Here is a 13953-nt window from a genome sequence, read left to right as displayed (position 1 = left end):
TCGTCTCGCGGCCTGGAGGGGGGAGGGTAGGAGTGGAGCGTGCGCCTTGGCTCCGCGGAGAGCGACTCCGCGCGTCCGGATAGGCTGCGGACGCGATTGCCCGCCCCCCCCGGCCGCTTGACGCGCTCCGATTGGCCGGTGTTGGCGCGAAGGTCCGCGAAGCAGACCTCACGCAGGGACAGCAGGAAACAATAGAGGCCGCGCGCGGGGAGCGAGCGTTCCGTAGCTTCCCCGCCCCTCCCGCAAAACGGTAGACCTCGGGATCCCCCTGGCTTTCCTGCACGCCATGGCCGACAAGGAAGGTGAGGGTGCCGGAGTCACAAGGCGGAGGGGTGGCCGGACTGGCGCTGCGGCCTTTCCACGGCCTAACGGCGAGAGCAGGCCCGACTCCGCTGAGCGCGGTCCACCCCATCGGAGGCTGGAGGCGAAGCGGCCCCGCGCGCGGGGCGGGCTGACGGCGCGCCTCTGGCGGTGGGGCCCCGGCGGGCGTTAGGTCCCTCCTGGCGCGTCTCGTCGGTCCACACGCCTCTGTCCCGGGCTGCCCTGCACCGCTCCCTCCGCCCAGGGGTCGGTGCTCGGGCCTCCGCGCAGGTCCCGTAGACTCGGGCGGAGGGTAGCGTGCGGGCGCGGCCGGGCGCCGTTACCCGAACGGCTAACGGAGTGTCTGGCCGGATGACGCGGGAGGAGTCGCAGCCCGCGGAGGTGGGGGGATGCTGGTGCCTCCGCACCGGGGAAATTTGGACAGACCTGCTCTGTATCAGGGCTCGGGAGCCGAACCGGTAGCTTTAGAAGTGTTTACTTGGTGTCTGTTATGTTCTCTAATTTAAATTTACTTTTTAATTTTTTTAGCAGCCTTTGATGACGCAGTAGAAGAACGCGTGATCAACGAAGAGTACAAAATATGGAAAAAGAACACCCCTTTTCTTTACGATTTGGTGATGACCCATGCTCTGGAGTGGCCCAGCTTAACGGCACAGTGGCTTCCAGATGTAACCAGGTGATGCGAACCTCGAACATGGTTTTCGGGTGTCCTCGGTGTAGGTTGGGCACATTGATTTTTCCCTATTTTTTTTTCCCTCTCCAGTCACCCTTACAGGGCATAGGATCAAAATTTATGGGTGACATCTTTTCCTAGACCAAAAAGTGGGCAAAATGTCAAGTTGCTTTATTTTCACTGATAAGAGAAAACATGCTGTTCTTTTTCGGATAACTGTGTTGAATAACCATATAACTTGTCAGCTTACAAGAAGTGTTATGATGTGTCCAGTTTTTTTAATCTCAGTCTTCGGTTGTAGCTGGTTAATACAAAGATGAATACAACATGGTACCTGCCTGCAAGGAGCACAGTCTGGCTGAAGAAGCTGGTGTAACTGGTAGTTACAGTTGTATGTCCTCGGAGCACTTTTAGAAAGATACTTAATAGGTTGCTTAGAACTAACACCTGAAGGTGGGGTGTTTTGCATATGAAGAATTATGCATGGTGAGCGATTAAACGCATTTCTTACTCATTCACCTCTAGAGGAGATAAGATACTTATTTGGCTTATGTTTATGGAGGATCTAGATGCCACTTATCAAGGCATACAAATTTAAATAAGATCCTTCCCTGCCTTGACTTTGCATGTATAACCTATAACATTAAATTATCCTGAGAGTGGCAAAGATAAAACGATGAGAGGAAGGAACAATTGCCCCAACGGGGTATGAGGAAAGGCTCAGGTTTTAGTAAAACCAGTGGAATAATGGGTTTTCTATTATAAAACTCTTCTAGTTTTGGAACAACATTTAAAAATTATATTTTATGGTGCTCGCTTCAGCAGCACATGTACTAAAATTGTAACGATACAAAGAAGATTAGCATGGCCCCTGCACAAGGTTGACACGCAAATTCGTGAAGCGTCCCATATTTTTAAAAAGTTATATTTTATGTATTAATATACTAAGAAATAAATTCTATCTTAGGTCTTAGAAGTCTATGCTTCACTCAACAAGTAATAGGAAGTTGATATGAATTTTAAAAAGTTGATATAGATTTTATTAATAAATTAAGAACGAGGCTGTTACCTTTGCAATAGCCTTTTAAAAATGGGGAATTCTGTCCTAAGGTTGTTCAACAAAACCATAATAAATACCTAGAAATTTAAGAGTTGGGAGCTTTATCATTACCAGGAGTTCCCATATTCAACTGATCATCAGAATTAGCCATAAAAAAGAATGAAATCTTGCCATCTGTAACAATATGGAGGGACTTAGAGGGCATTGTGCTGAGTGAAATGGAGAAAGACAAGTACCATATGACTTCACTTATGTGGAATCAAAACAAGCAGAACAGAAACAGACTTAGATACAGAGAACATTTTGACAGTTGCCAGATGGAGGGTGATTGGGGAGCTGGGTGAAAAAGGTGAAGGAATTAAGTACAAATTGGTAGTTACGGAATAGTCAAGTGGATACAAACTACAGCACAGAGAATATAGTCAGTAATGTAGTAGCTATGTATGGTGTCAGGGTATTAGACTTATTGGGGTGATCACTTTGTGTTATATAATGTCTAATCACTGTGTTGTGCATCTGAAATTAACAATATTGTTAAAAAAATCATAAAAGGCTAACAAATCAACCGAACAGTGGAACTACTGGTTGTTATGACATGCACTGACCACCAGGAGGCAGATGGTCAATTCAGGAGCTGCCCCCTGGCGGTCAGTGCACTCCCACAGGGGGAGTGCCACTCAGCCATAGCTGGGCTTAGAGCTGGTGGGAGCAGGCCAAAGCCATCAGTTGGACATCTCCTGAGGGCACAGGCCAGGCTGAGGGGAACCCATGCGCACACCCCCCCCCCCTCCAATTTCGTGTACTGGGCATCTAGTTGAAAAATAAAAAATTATTCAAATGTTATGAAAAATTACTTGAGTTGAGCAGAAGTGGAGTTCTTTCTGTCAGGGGTTCTTAGTGGTAGTTCAAAGCATTCAGGAACTTGTTGCAGAATACTTGAGTAATAGTTGGTGATTCCAGATTTACCAGTCACATGCCAAATTATAGTGAACCAGTGTGTCCCAACCAAATATTGGTCACCCCATACCTACTAACTAATTATGGAATCCTAAAGCCTCCCATACAGTGCAGTGATTAGCTAGGTTTGCAAAGCAGTGAATTAGAATAAATTCTTAAAGGCTAAAATCTGTACTATCATCTTAGTTGCTTTCTACTCTAGCAGATAGATAGACCTTTCTGTAATATTTGACATTGATCTAAATACACTACCCTTTTCCTTCCCTTTTTTGTATTCTCATATAACAACGTTCTGTTGTTATTTTAGTAATGGTGAGGATTACTTATAAGCAAGCATCTCTAATGCCAAGTGCTTAGATTTTTTGTGTATGTTTTGATTTTGATGTTTATTTGCATCCTTTAAAAAATCTAGCTCTATAAAATTCTCTCACTTCCTCTGATTCTTTTAACTTTCTAACCACAGGCATTCCCAATTTTCTGTTGACAGCCCTCTTTTCTTTCCTATACTTGTTCTATTTTATATATAAATGTCCATCACCTCTTTGCAGAGGAATTTATATTGGTTATCTTAGACGTAACTTCTGGCTCTTGGTGGATTTTCAGCTGCCTAGAGTCTAAATTTAATCTGTTTCTTAGCCTTCTCTCTCACTGTGCTTTCCCATACCCAGAGTCAGATTTGGACTTGTCCTAGTTCTGTTACTTAGTAGTTGTGTGATCTAAGGCTCTATTTAATCTTTGTAGTGTTATGGTATTTCAATGATAAAAGTTATATTCAATGCCTAACATGGTGTCTGGCACTTGGTATACCTTCCGTTTGCTTAGTTCCCCTTTTTTGGACTACCTGCTTATCTTCCAGCTGTATTCCTATTTACCTTCATTGGTGTATATTGACTTGTGTGTACTTTTGTTTGTTTTTGTTTTTGTTTTTTTTTTTTAAATATGTTTTATTGATTTTTTACAGAGAGGAAGAGAGAGAGATAGTCAGAAACATCGATGAGAGAGAATCATCGATCAGCTGCCTCTTGCACACCCCCTACTGGGGATGTGCCCGCAACCAACGTACATGCCCTTGATCAGAATCGAACCTGGGACCCCTCACTCCGCAGGCCGACGCTCTAGCCACTGAGCCAAACCAGTTTTGGCTTGACTTGTGTTTTAATCATTTGTGTACATGACTGCATAATTTTCCCTTTTTTTTCTTTCTTTCTTTTTTTTTTTTTGAGGACAGGAATCATGTCTTAATCATTATGTGTCCATTGTTTTTGGAGCAGTATGTCCAAGGAGTTAGGAAATATTTGAGCAATTAATTTACTAATGTTATTTCCTTTTTGATGAGGTTAACCTAAAGAAGTAACCTAAAATGTTAGTGTACCCAACAATTTTTTCTTTATATCCAACCAGTGTGTAATAGATGAGTAATTAATTCCCTTTTTTTTGTTGTTAGACTTTCCCCCCAAAACATTTATAAAATTTAATTTTGCTTGAAGTCACAGAACCTATCCATGTTAACTGAGGATTTACTGTACTTAAAAAATTCAGTGCTATGTAGTCTTCCTTGTACTTGGATCTATGGAAGTTACATTAAAAGTAGAAAATGACCCTGGCTGGTGTAGATCAGTTGGTTGAGTGTCATCCCAATCCTGTCTTGGGTTGCGGGTTCGATTCCCAGTAGGAGGAATGCAGGAGGCAGGCAATCAATGTTTCCTCCCTTTCTCTTTCTCTTTCTCTTTCTCAAATCAATAAGAACATTTTTTTAAAGTAGAAAATAATTTTCTCTTCCTAAGACCTTGTGGTAATAGTGCTTTTGCATAGATGTATTTGTTACTAATTTTCATGGTGACCATATATTGCTGTTACAGACCAGAGGGGAAAGATTTCAGCATTCATCGACTTGTCCTGGGGACACACACATCGGATGAACAAAACCACCTTGTGATAGCCAGTGTGCAACTCCCTAATGATGATGCTCAGTTTGATGCTTCACACTACGACAGTGAGAAAGGAGGTAAGAATCTTAAAAATGAAAGGAGTCTATTTGATATATTTTTCATATCTTTGAATTGTCATGAAAAGAATGTTCAGTATGATAAAGGAGCCTCAAGATAGAAACAAGATGTTAAGCTTTGGAAAGCCTGAGTTTGCAGTAGAGATGTTAGCTGTCAGAATACATACTTAACACAAAGTTGGTTCTGGGCCTTTTCTATAAACCTTCCTCTACTAAATTTGGTGCTTGGGGTATTTCTAGAATTGAAAGAAGCAAAAATCCACCATATATTATTGCTGTTCATGCACACATTCTCAATGTGGGACATTCTGCCCCAAGGGGGTGAAAATTGGTTTTGGGGGAAAGGTGTGTTTGAAAACAACCTTATTCTTTGAAAGTATAAAGCAGATATACAGAGCATATGTAAATAAATAGTACAGTATATCTGGTATTAAAATTTCATGATGTCAAGAAAATGTCATAAGGTTTCTTAGAGGGGCAATAATGGAAAAAAGATTTGGGAAACACTGGCTTAAATTACCCTTTAAGTGGTAAAAATGACAACTATGGCCCTCACTACATACATAAAAATTAAGTGAGCCATTTAATTATATCCTAATTTTAGGAGACAAGGGTTTAACTTTTCATGAAATACTTTTTCTCTTGGAATAAGTACAGTGAGTGAGTTTCCTTTATTGTTGTCTTTGAACTCAAATTATTACTGAGAAGTAGAAGATAGCCTCTAAGATTTGTGCTCTAATAAATAGATGTTTAATTTTTATTATTTTAGATTTCTTCTGATTAGCAGAATCCATTCTTTTATCTAAGTTATTTTGGACTCCAGTTATTTTCCAGTATTGTAATGTGCAGTTGATCTTTTTAGCATTCCATATTTAGCTTAGGGTGATTCAGAATGCAAAATAACTTATTAGGATAAAGGTCAGCAAATATTTGTGTCATTGACCCAAGTGTGTAGCTGTAAGATATAATTACTGGAAAGTTATTTTCTGGGTAGGCATTAGTGATGGGGGGGCGGGGGGGCGATTTACCCTGAATTTAGACTTGAGTTGGCCACCAGGATGTGCCGCTCACTAATGGTGGTTTTATATGTGCTGCTGAAGCGAGCACCATTAATTGTGGTTTTAGTGAACTCTTTTAGCTTTTTATTAGATAAAGATAAATTTTCTTTAGGATTTTTGGTTAATATTTAGGGACAAAATGATGTAATAAGTTGTTTTTAAATAGCAAAGCAAATATAAAACGATGTGGGAACCCCCATGAACCTGTCCCCTTTAGATAACTGTTAAATTGATACATAGTTTTCGGAATGATTTATCTATCCCATTTATTGAATTACTCGTTCAAAAGATGTGTTAGATACTTATTTTAGGCCAGGTGTGTTTCTTGGTATTGGGGGTACAACATAGAATATTCTTTCCTGGTATGATATATCTTGGACAGATTTCTGTGTAAGCATGTAAAAACCTGCCTCTTTTTTTTTTATCCTCACCTGAGGATATTTTTTCATTTTTTTTTTCAGTGAGTGGAAGGGAGGGTGAGGGGGAGAGAAAGAAACATCAATGTGAGAGGGACACATTGACTGCTTGCCTCTTATCATGTGACCCCGACTGGGGTCAGGATTGAATCTATAACCCAGGTTCATGCCCTTTTTCAGTAATTGAACCAAGACCCTTTGGTCTGTGGGCCTACATTCTAACCATTAAGCAATACCAGCCAGGGCAGAAACCTACCTCTTTTGATGGCTGTATACTACACCATAATAAACCATCCTTATTTGTGGGCATTTAAGTGGTTTCCAATCTTGTGGCTTCAAAAACAATTCTTGTGCACACAACTTAAATAGTTTTGCTGTAGAATATTTTGAGTGTAATGTTTATCATAGAGCAAGAACATTCTCAAGTGTAATTGATACTGCTAAATTGCTTACCAATAGCAGAGGTATTTGTGTTTCTCCATGCCCTCGCCAACATTGAAGTTAATACTATAGTCTTATTTCATTTTGCTTTTTAAATTATTCACGATATTGAATTTGTTTTAAAATATTTGTCTTTGTCTATCTTGATCTACCTATTTATGTTTTCTGCTCTTTTTTCTTTTATCTATGTACTAGAGGCCTGGTGCATGAATTTGTGCACCAGTGGGATCTCTCAACCTGCCCTGCAGGATTAGGCTGAAACCGACTCTCCAATATCCCCCAGGAGTTCTGGATTGTGAGAGGTCACAGGCCAGGCCAAGGGACCCCACCAGTACAAAATCAGGGCCAAGGCGGAACTCAGGAGGTTGGCCAGCTGGAGAGGGACCATGGGAGGGCTCTAGGGCGTGTCCAGTCCATCTTGCTCAGTACGAATCAGCTGCCCCCTGGTGGTCAGTGCACATCATAGTGAGCAGTTGAGCAGCCTTAGCATATCATTAGCATATTATACTTTGATTGGTTGAACAGTCATCCAGACACTTAGCATATTGTGCTTTTATTATATAGAAGGATATAGTAGGTTATCCCTAATAGATAAATAGGTTGTGGATCATTTTTTCAGGTCTTATTAAATTTAAATTTTTATGTGTGTGTGTGTGTGTGTATTTTATTTATTTATATATATATATATATTATTGACTTTTTACAGAGAGGAAGGGAGAGGGATAAAGAGCTAGAAACATTGATGAGAGAAAAACATCAACCAGCTGCCTCTTGCACAGCCCCCACTGGGGATGTGCCCGCAACCAAGGTACATGCCTTTGACCGGAATCGAACCTGGGTCCCTTCAATTCACTGAGCCAAACCGGTCTTGGCTCCAGGTTTATTTTATAATCTTAAAGGCTTATCTAGAAGTAATGTGTTTTTAATTGTCTAACATTGTTCTGATATAGTTCAGATTTTGAAAGACCTTATTCCAAGATTTTTTAAAAATAGCTGTTGTTTTCTGGTACTTTTAAGTTTTGACCATTACAACTTCAATCTTTCTGGTGTTAGTTATGGAATTAGGGATTCAAGTGTTTTTCTACATGGTTAGCGATTTTTTAAATGTCATTTGCTGGCTAACCTATTTTCTCCGCTAGTTTTTAAAATGGCATCTTTTAACATGTATACTCAAGTATTTTTCTGGTAACTGAGTTATTTGAGTGACATCAAACCAATTCACTTATATGTTCCAATGATACATTTAGCTCTCTTACTAATGCTAATTAGTTAAAGAACAATGAAAAAGACCCAGTAATGTGTATGATATATTTGTATGATTATATAGTATAAATCACCGTAATTAATCCTCAAGGAAGCTGATTCTCATATGTTTTGTAACTTGCCCAAAGGATACACAACAGATCATCACCCATTCCTTTCTCTTCTCTTCTCCCCTCCCCCCACTTCACCTCCAAAATCTTTAGATCACTGGATAGCCTTGGTGCTTAAAGTGTTGGGGAAGGGGGTCCTATCTCCATATGTTCTCAGCACTGGTACAACTAGATTTAACCTAATGTCTACTAGATAGCTTCCTATTGTCTCTTCTTGGCCAGATAAAATGTCCTTGTTTCTTACTTAGTTTGAATTATTGTATTTGATTTGAGGTAATTGGTGGCAGATAGCTTCAAAATATCGTTGAACTTTCAAAGTGAAAGAAGTAAAAACTGGCTTAGTCTTATTTGACATTAGAAAGTATATTTTTAACAACTTATTTGGGGAATTAGCTTTGTGTATGTTGTTTTTAAGAAAGCTTTAAACTTTTGTCTCATTATATATAATAAACTATTATTAAATTCTGATAAGATAATTAAATGTTTGACTGAGGGTGTTAGAACTTCTTAGTTTCAAAATGCTTATGGGCTCAAAAAGTGACTTGGTTTAGTTAAAATCAAAATACTGGTTATCTAGATTTGTAGAGGAAGGAGCTTGGTTGGGAAGGACCTGACAGTGCCTGCTAGGGGGCTATATGTTCTATATTTGATGGGTGCTGGTTCCCTTGATGTATAAGACTTATGTAAAAATCTGTCAAGCTAGGCATTTAACTGTATTATGTTACACTTCAAATTTTTAAAATGTTTTACGTAGAAAGAAACAAGATAGGGATATGGTTAAATCTTGATAGTTTTCAGATTACTATTCAGTCATGCTCCACATGACATTTTGGTAATGATGGACCACATATACGACATGTTCCCATAAGATTTAATGGAGTTGAATTTCCTTGAAGAAATGGAAGGGTGTATGGTTCAGGAACTTTTTCCTCTGTGACAGGTACAATATCTGTGGGGGTTGGCACTAGATTCCCTATCACAGCACCTGTTTTTTGTTTTTAAAAATATATATTTTATTGATTTTTTTTTTTTACAGAGAGGAAGGGAGAGGGATAGAAAGCTAGAAACATTGATGAGAGAGAAACATCGATCAGCTGCTGCCTACTGCACACGCCCTACAGGGGATGTGCTTGCAACCAATGTACATGCCCTTGACTGGAATCAAACCTGGGACCTTTCAGTCTGCGGACCGACACTCTATCCACTGAGCCAAACTGGTTTCCGCAGCACCTCAGTTTTGAGTATGCAGATTACATCCCAATCAGTTAGCCACTGACTATTGTGGCACAGAAGAGGCTGTCCTCCCAGCGCTATATATTCAGCGGACATTTACCTCCCTTCCAGTTCTAGCTTGAATGGTCTTCAGAGTATATTGCTGTACATTTCTTAGTTGAGGACCTAAGATCCTGTACAAGCACACAGGTCCACAGGAACTACCTTAACAAGTATTAAGTGCCACTGCCACTTACAGTATGAAGCCATCTGGTCCCTGTACTTTGGAAATATTTTCAGGTTATGATAAGTTTTATTTCTTCATTAACTTAATGCCAGAGAGAGTCCTTTGTGCCAGATAAGTTTAATGAAGCCAAAAACAAATTTCCAAAGTCAAAATATTGAGCCCTGGCCCAGTGGGTCAGTTGGTTGGAGTGTTGTCCTGTCACCAAAAAAGGTGGGGGTTCGATCCGTTCAGGGCTTGAACGGGAGACAACTGATCGGTTTTTCTCTCTTATATCAATGTCTCTGTCTCTGTGTCTCTGTCTCTCTCCCCCTTCCTTTTCTCCCTTCTCTCCTATCTTTCTCTCTCCTTTAAAAATCAATAGAATCATACCTGGTGTGGCTTAGTGAAAAGAGCATGGGCCTGCGGACTGAAGAATCTGGGATTTGATTCTGGTCAAGGGCACAGGCCTGGGTTGCAACTCAATACCCAATCAGGTGTGTAGGGCGTGGTGGAGGCAGCCAATCAATGATTCTCTCTTATCATTGATGTCTCTCCCTCTCCTTTCCTCTCTGAAATCAATAAAAATATATTTTTAAAAAAGAAACATATCCTCAAGTGAAGATTAATAAAATGTGTCTGTACTTCTGCACTCTCTCCATATTAACCACTTTTTCTTTTTATGAGTACCACAAAGTTCCTTAATCTAACCACTGTTTATGCAAGAGCCAAAACCACATTGCTAAGACAATCCTCAGTGTTTTTTCTCTCTCTCCATCTTGATTTTTTTATTCCTGCTAATCTTTAGGCCTCCTGACAGGCACTGTTAATGGTCATCTACTGTGGTGGTTCTCCTTTTTCCGCTCCGGCACAGAAAAAAGGTTCCTGAGGGGAGGAGCTGGGGATTAAGAAATTGGAGAAAGAAAGAGACAAGAGGCAGAAATAGATTTATAAAGCTGGGAGCTAGGTGGAGAGACAGTCACACTCATCACAGATAACACAGCATATTTATTGGCTTCCAAAGGGGAGTTTAAGGTCAAAAGGAGTTTCGGGTGTGCCCAGATCCTATTCATCAGAATCTGGGTAAGATCCTCATTTTTTGATACAAGATTTAGCATATCAAGACCTTGGTGAGTCAAGGTCCTATTTGTTCCTCATTCCTGGATTAAGAAATCAGAACTGAAAACAGGATTCTGCCAGTGCCCTTGGGCCCAACTGATAAGAATTAAAAGAATGTCCCTGTGCTCTCTACAATCTACACTTTACCTGGCCAGTTTCTCCTCTGTATTTCCAATCCAGCCCACATCCCTGTTCACAGAGCAGCATTGACAGCTTTGATGTTCTATTTCTGACCTTGTCAAGACAACAGGGGGAGATCTTGTGGGCCAGTGTTATAAAGTCTGTGGTAGTGTACAGTAGTATACTAGGCATTCACTCACCAGCTCACACAGAGCAGCTACAGTCCCGCAAATATCTCATTTGGGTCTACCATTCTTTATCCTTTATACTGTATTTTTACCGTATCTTTTCTATGTTTAGATACACAAGTTCTTACTATTGTGTTACAGTTGTCTGCAGTGTTCAGTACAGTGACATGCTATAGTACAGGTTTGTAGCGTAGGAGCAGTAGGCTACCATATAACTAGCCTCGGTGTGTAGTGAGCTAGGTATTCTAGGGTTGTGTGAGTGCACTCTATGAGGATCGCACAATGATGAGGTTAACCTAACACATTTATTAGAATGTTTCCCAGTTAAGTGACCCATCACTACATTAGGACCATAGTCTTTTCTAGTTCAAGTTCGGCCTTTGACAGATCAGCTTCAACTTGTAGAAATTATTATTTTTTTTATTTTTATTTTATCTTTATTGTTGAAATTCCCCTTTCCCCCCCATTGACCCATTGTAGCTCACCCTCACCCCAGGCCCTTCCCTCCTATCTTTTGTATCCATCGGTTAGGCATATATGTATACAACTTCTTTGGTTGATCTCTAACCACCCAATCTCCTTCCCCTGCCTTCCCTTTGAGATTCCACAGTCTGTTCTGTGCTTCTATGTTCTGGATCTATTTTGTTCATCAGTTTATTTTGTTCATTATATTCCACATATTTTTTTTTTTTTTTTTTTTTTGCAAATGTAGTCCCTTATTCAATCTGGGCCGCCACAAAGACAGACAGACAGCGCAGGGATACTTTCCTTTCGCATCCCAGTGCAAACCATAAGAACAACAGGTTGTTCAAGGTCTATCAGTGGATGCAGATATATTCCACATATTCTAATTATTTTTTGATAATTCCTCATCTTTATAAGACCTCAATTATCTATGCTGATTTTGTTGTTCTTGTTGTTGTTTTGTTTTTTGTTTTTCATTGATTTTTTAAAAAGTGGAATGGAGCCCTAACCGGTTTGGCTCAGTGGATAGAGCATCAGCCTTGTACCTTGGTTGCGGGCATATCCCCAGTAGGAGGTGTGCAGGAGGCAGCTGATTGATGTTTCTCTCTCATTCATCAATATTTCTTTTTTTAATTTTTATTTTTTATTTTATTGATTTTTTTACAGAGAGGAAGGGAGAGAGATGGAGAGCTAGAAACGTCTATGAGAGAGAAACATCGACCAGCTGCCTCTTGCACACCCCCTACCGGGGATGTGCCCACAACCAAGGTACGTGCCCTGGACCAGAATTGAACCCGGGACCTTTCGGTCCGTAGACCGACGCTCTACCACTGAGCCAAACCGGTTTCGGCTCCATCAATATTTCTGACTCTGTTCCTCTTCCTTCCTCTCCGTAAAAAATCAGTAAAATATATTTTTTTTAAAAGTGGAAGGGAGAGGGAGACACATCAGTTGGTTGCCTCAGGCATGGTCCCCAATCAGGATTTGGGATTGAGCTTATGATCCAGATACATGCCCTAGTCCAGCGTTTTTCAACCGCTGAGAATTTTTCACTATTTTGTTTACTTAATATTTTATAATAAAGTAATTATAAAATACTTTCTTTGTGTTTATTTGATTCCTATTCAAGAGAATTACTTTATATATAGTCAATATAGGCACAGAGTTAAATTTTTTAACATTTTCTAATGGTGGTGTGCCTCGTGATTTTTTTCATGAAACAAGTGTGCCTTTGCCCAAAAAAGATTGAAAAACACTGCCCTAGTCTTAAATCGAACCCATGACCCTCATTCTGAGGGCGACGCTCTAACCACTGAGTCAGACAACTAGGCCTCTGCTGGTTTCTTACAGTTAGGGAAGCCCTCTGTTTAGTTTATATGCCCAGTACTGAAATAACCCATATTTTGTAATGCTTGCTTACTGCTCTGTGGGCTCCATGCCCTTTATTGCTCTTTCCTTGTTACTGGTATCTCTTTTCTGACTGTTGAGCTTTTTTTCATCTGTAATTATGTCCCCATGTTTGTTTGTTTTGTGTGAATGTGCGTGTTACTAATCCTCACCTGAGAATATTTTTCCATTGATTTTTAGAGAGAGTGGAAGAGAGAGGGAAAGACAGAGGGAAACATTGGTGTGAGAGAAACACATTTGAATGGTTGCTTCTTGACCAGGGCCCGGGCCAGGAAGGAGCCTGCAACCAAGTTCTGTGCCCTTAACTGGGATCAAACCCAAGACCCTTTGGTCCGCAAACTGGCGCTCTATCCCAGTGGTCACCAACCTTTCGAACCTCGCGGACCACCAGTGGTCCACAGACCACCGTTGGTAACCGCTGTTTCAAAGATTTCCTTAATCCTGGGATTGCCGCCTTTGGACCTCACAGACCACCAATGGTCTGTGGACCACCAGTTAGTTGGCAACTGCTGCTCTATCCAGCCAGGGCTTTGTTCCCATGTTTGGACGAAAAGTTCCTTGAAATCATGCATCATATGCCTTCTTTTTTAAGTTGTAGGTGCTCCATGATCTACAGTCTTTTAAAAAACTTGTTTAATCTGGGTTTTTCTCTTCTGTTTTTAGGTTTTTAACTTCTTTGAAAATTTTGGTTTTCAACTTGTAAAAGTTATTTTAAAGTTGAAAGTTACCTAATCTGCTAGCTATATTGCTCATCTGTGTCTTTGCTTTTTGAAAAGATTTTTATCCTTTAAAGTATAATACTTGTTTAATAGTGCTTTTGATAGCATTTTCATTTACTCCCAGAACTTGCTTTTTGGATAAGATATTTGGGGCTTACAAATTGAAGGCTTTCCGCAAAACACCAAGCTAGTAAGC

At 40.3% G+C, this 13953-nt stretch overlaps 1 protein-coding gene and 2 non-coding genes across 10 annotated transcripts in view; 2 read left to right on the top strand and 1 right to left on the bottom strand.

Moving 5' to 3' along the window:
* Positions 1 to 139: 139 nt before the first annotated feature.
* The window catches only part of RBBP4 (RB binding protein 4, chromatin remodeling factor), a 27129-nt gene continuing 13315 nt past the window's right edge, over positions 140 to 13953 (top strand). For 4 of the 8 annotated variants that reach the window (XR_004989363.1, XM_036446420.1, XM_036446421.1 and 1 more), the window contains exons 1-3: positions 143 to 419; positions 850 to 997; positions 4871 to 5016. Coding sequence is in view for 7 of the 8 variants with exons in the window: in XM_036446420.1 (XP_036302313.1) it covers positions 287 to 419; positions 850 to 997; positions 4871 to 5016 (427 nt within the window). In the remaining variant the exon portion in view is untranslated. Of the gene's footprint in view, positions 420 to 849; positions 998 to 4870; positions 5017 to 13953 lie in introns of all 8 variants that reach the window. The other 4 variants (XM_045584907.1, XM_036446422.2, XM_036446423.2 and 1 more) reach the window with 4 other exon arrangements.
* LOC118724983 lies at positions 1804 to 1910 on the top strand. Its single transcript, XR_004989751.1, has one exon. It is a non-coding gene; the product is annotated as a U6 spliceosomal RNA (small nuclear RNA).
* On the bottom strand, positions 11871 to 11997 carry LOC118725112. Its single transcript, XR_004989858.1, has one exon. It is a non-coding gene; the product is annotated as a small nucleolar RNA SNORA31 (small nucleolar RNA).

This window comes from Pipistrellus kuhlii, unplaced genomic scaffold, assembly GCF_014108245.1.
Source record: "Pipistrellus kuhlii isolate mPipKuh1 unplaced genomic scaffold, mPipKuh1.p scaffold_m20_p_2, whole genome shotgun sequence".
Taxonomy (NCBI): Eukaryota; Metazoa; Chordata; class Mammalia; order Chiroptera; family Vespertilionidae; genus Pipistrellus; species Pipistrellus kuhlii.
The sequence above is the reverse complement of the archived record's forward strand: the minus strand, read 5'-3'. Positions and strand labels throughout refer to the sequence as shown.